The sequence below is a fragment of the Erinaceus europaeus genome, chromosome 1 (assembly GCF_950295315.1).
Source record: "Erinaceus europaeus chromosome 1, mEriEur2.1, whole genome shotgun sequence".
In the NCBI taxonomy this organism is placed as follows: domain Eukaryota; kingdom Metazoa; phylum Chordata; class Mammalia; order Eulipotyphla; family Erinaceidae; genus Erinaceus; species Erinaceus europaeus.
In genome coordinates this window covers 71,531,796-71,535,267 of record NC_080162.1, presented here as the reverse complement: position 1 = coordinate 71,535,267, position 3,472 = coordinate 71,531,796, and the positions used below count along the sequence as shown (strand labels likewise).

The 3,472-nt window shown below is 62.3% G+C and overlaps 1 protein-coding gene across 1 annotated transcript; it reads right to left on the bottom strand.

Moving 5' to 3' along the window:
* Positions 1 to 865: 865 nt before the first annotated feature.
* On the bottom strand, positions 866 to 2,813 carry AVP (arginine vasopressin). Its single transcript, XM_060203080.1, has 3 exons — positions 2,561 to 2,813; positions 1,236 to 1,437; positions 866 to 1,080 (listed from the first exon to the last, which is right to left on the bottom strand). The coding sequence occupies exons 1-3, from the start codon at positions 2,678 to 2,680 to the stop codon at positions 902 to 904; spliced, it is 501 nt and encodes a 166-aa protein (XP_060059063.1). The 5' UTR covers positions 2,681 to 2,813; the 3' UTR covers positions 866 to 901.
* Between the last annotated feature and the right edge of the window lie 659 nt (positions 2,814 to 3,472).

The following is a 3,472-nucleotide window of genomic DNA, read 5'->3' as shown; positions in this document are numbered from 1 at the left end:
TTTTTGCCTTCAGGGTTATCGCTTAAAACGTACCAGCACTACAAACCCACTGCTCCTGGAGGCCATTTTTCCCATATTGTTGCTCTTGTTATTATTGTTATTATTGTTGTCTTTGCTGTTGTTGGATAGGACAGAGAGAAATCGATAGAGGAGGGGAAGACAGAGAGGGGGAGAGACAGACACTTGCAGACTTGCCTCACTGCTTGTGAAGCAAAGCCTCCCTGCCCCGCAGGTGGGGAGCCGGCTGCTCCAACCGGGTTCCTTGAGTTGGTCCTTGTACTTTGTGCCATGTGCATTTAACCCAAAGCGCTACTGCCGATCGCCCCCTTTTAAGTGGATTTTTTTTTTAACCAGAGCACTGCTCAGCTAGGGCTTATGGTGGTGTGGGGGATTGAACCTGGGACTTTGGAGCCCCAGGCATGAGAATCTCTGAGTAATCATTATACTTCCTACCCCCACCTCCACCCCCTTTTTTAAAGAGAGAGATACTTGCAGCACTTCTTCACAGGTTTCCCCCTGCAGGTGGGAACCTGAGGTTTGAACCCAGGTCCTTTCTCATTGTAACATGTGCACTCCACTGCATGAGCCAACGCCTACCCCCCTCTGCCTTTATTCTGACCCTCAGTGGGCGGCCCCCAACCCTGTCTCCCAAGTCACTCTCGGCCCCTCCTCCTGGCGCCCTATCCCTAGAGCTCCTTAGTATTTCGCACGCCCACAGTCTCTTCCCCTAGGGATGTGTCCCTTCTTCGCTTTCGACCTGACCACTGCTCCGGGGCCTGGTCTGGGCGGGTGGAGGTGGGAGTCCGCGCTCCCCTCTTCCCCCTCCCACCCCCAGAAACGACCAGTCGGACACGAGAGGTGCATTGAAAAGGTTTATTTCGTGCGGGGCGGGCGGGGCTGCTCAGTAGACTCCGGGCTTGGCGGGCTCCCTGGGTTCGGGCCCCGCTGCCAGCTGCACCAGGCGCAGCAGCAAAGCGCCGGCGGGCCCGTCCAGCTGAGTCGCGTTGCCCTGGTCGCTGGTGCGGGTGCGGCGGTGGAAGCCCGGACCTTCCCGGCACTCGGGCTCGACCACGCAGCTCTCTGCCGGGAACAGGGGATGAGCGCGGGGCGCGGGCTGGGGCCCCCGGCTTTATGCAAGCGGAGGACCCCAGCCCCAGCCGCTCGCAGGCTTACCCCGCCCTTCGCCGCCCCCATCCCTAGTGCCCCCCCGTGTGGCCCCCGGCGCCCCCGCACACCGTGGCTGCAGCAGACCCCCGCGGCGGCGCAGCGGCCCCCGCTCCCGCACGGCTTCTGGCCCGACTGGCAGGGCGACGGCAGGTAGTTCTCCTCCTGGCAGCGCAGCGCCTCGGCCGAGCCCACGAAGCAGCCCAGCTCGTCCCCGCAGCAGATGCTGGGCCCGAAGCAGCGGCCTTTGCCGCCGGGGCCGCAGGGCAGACACTGGGGAGGGGAGGGTTAGACGGGGCGGGGTGAGACGGGGGGAGGGGTGGGGGAGGGGCGTGCTCGAGCCCGGGGGGGGGGGTCCTCTAGGGCGCGGTCACAGGAAGGGATCGAACCCACTTAATGCCTCGATTTTCAGGAGTGAGGACCGGCGGTCAGAGACAACCCTCCGCATCTTGCCCTCCTCGGGGGCGGGGCCTTTTGTGGGCCCCAGGAAAGCCAGATGCGCCCCTCGGCCCCAGGGTGAGGGGCACTGTGTGCACCTTTCCCACTACGCCCACTAAGGCCCCCTCCCCAGCCCCCTTTCCTCCAGCTGGATCTCTAGCACCAGCGCCCCTTCTATGCGCCCCCTAGCACATTCAGGCCTTCCCGTTGCCCTCTCCTCTCTGGCCTCCTTGCCCCAGGGCCTCACTGGGGCCCAGACTCTGCTCCCCTGCATGTGCACTGACCAGGGGGTGGAGGACCTAAGCCCTGAGGAGTTCATGAGGAGCTGAGGTGACTGAGGGACTGAGAGGCAAGGACAGTCCCTGGGAGCTGCCCCCATTCTCCTCCCAGGCTAGTTTATTCCACAGCTCAAAACTGAACTCCCGGGCCTGGGCAGAGATGAGTGTGGGGACTAGATAGTCTTCAGTTCTGCTGAGAGTGGAATCAGAGAGCTGGCTGGACCTGTAGCACCAGCTCCCTGGGCTAAGCCCTGGCAGGACGTCCTCACAGGGTGATTGGCTGGACCCCGACTCAGCTGAGCAAGAGCCACGCTTCGGCTACCCAGTGGAGAAGCTGGGGCCTGCCTGGGGTGGTCAAGGGACGTGGGGGCCTCTGCTTCTGGGGGTCTGGCTGGGAGGCACCTATGGACACAGAAGCCTGGCTGCCCTTTCTTCCTGAATCAGCCCAGAACCGGTTACTGGGAGATCTCTGTGCTGTGTAGTACCCCTAGTCTGGATAGGGACAGTGTCTGGAAGCCCTGAGGGTAGCCTGGGCCCCTCCAGCCTGCCATGCCCAGCCTGCCTTCTCTGGGCACCTCTTGTAGCTTCCTGCCCAGCTTCCCACTTTGCAAGCCCCCTCCCACTCCCTATCCCTGGCTGAAGGGTCTGCTGGGGCAGCCCGAGCTAGAGCAGGACCGTACCTGTCTCAGATCCAGGTCTGACATGGCCCTCTTGCCACCCCTTGGGCAGTTCTGGAAGTAGCAGGCGGAGGTGAGGGCCAGCAGGCCGAGCAGGCAGGCAGGCAGCAGGGCCTCGGGCATCCTGGCGCAGGTGAGCTGGAGCGGCTCTGGCTGCTCTGCCGCTTGGCGGGCTGCTATTTATGTCTGCAGGTGTTTTCTCTGCGGCCACCCCCCTCCCCATTAGCTCCCCAGGAGCCCAGGGCTGTCAGGTCCCAAGCCGTCAGCAGTGATTCAGGCGTCTGGGGACACACGTGGACCTGTCTGTGCAGGAGATGTGGGGGAGGGGTCCAGGCTGGTGCTGACAGCCATGTGACTGCCATGGTGAGACAGTGTGAGACAGGAGCAGCTGAGACTGTGACTCTGTGGACTCGAGAGGGAGACAGGGTGGTCTGGAGACTGTCCCCAAATCTGGCAACACCTGAACCCCAGTACCCTGCTGAGAAAGCCTGGGCTCCCAGAAGGAGTGTTGGATAAATGGCAGCTAGGTGTGTGGAGACCCCTGTCTGGGGGTGAGTTACACCCATGGAACCTGACTTCCAGCATCCCAGTGTGAGGACCAGGACAAGCACCATCTCTGGCTAGGGTGGCACTAACAGCACAGGGACTTTGGAGCTGGGGGAAAGAAGCCACCGCCAGACAGGTAGCCTTTGTTCAGGACCTCAGGCTTGTGGCATTTGGGGCCACACTCCCCCTCCCAGCTTCCTTATCCCAGTCATGGGGCCCAGGCTGGCTCCTGTATCTCTTTGAGCATAGTCTCAGCTCTCCTGGCCTTTTTGCTCCCCATCTCTTCTCCAAGGTGTGCAACAAGCTCCCACTGACATGGCCACCTCCTACCCAAGTGGCAGGAAGGGTCTGGCATCCTTGGGCAGGGGC

What these genes read in the sequence shown, in the direction of transcription:
- AVP (XM_060203080.1), bottom strand. Translation starts at nt 2,680, where the DNA reads ATGCCCGAGGCCCTGCTGCCTGCCTGCCTGCTCGGCCTGCTGGCCCTC. An exon ending in CAGACCTGGATCTGAGACAG is followed by an intron (nt 1,438 to 2,560) that starts GTACGGTCCTGC and finishes TCCCCTCCCCAG; the next exon opens with TGTCTGCCCTGCGGCCCCGG. An exon ending in GGGGGTCTGCTGCAGCCACG is followed by an intron (nt 1,081 to 1,235) that starts GTGTGCGGGGGC and finishes TGTTCCCGGCAG; the next exon opens with AGAGCTGCGTGGTCGAGCCC.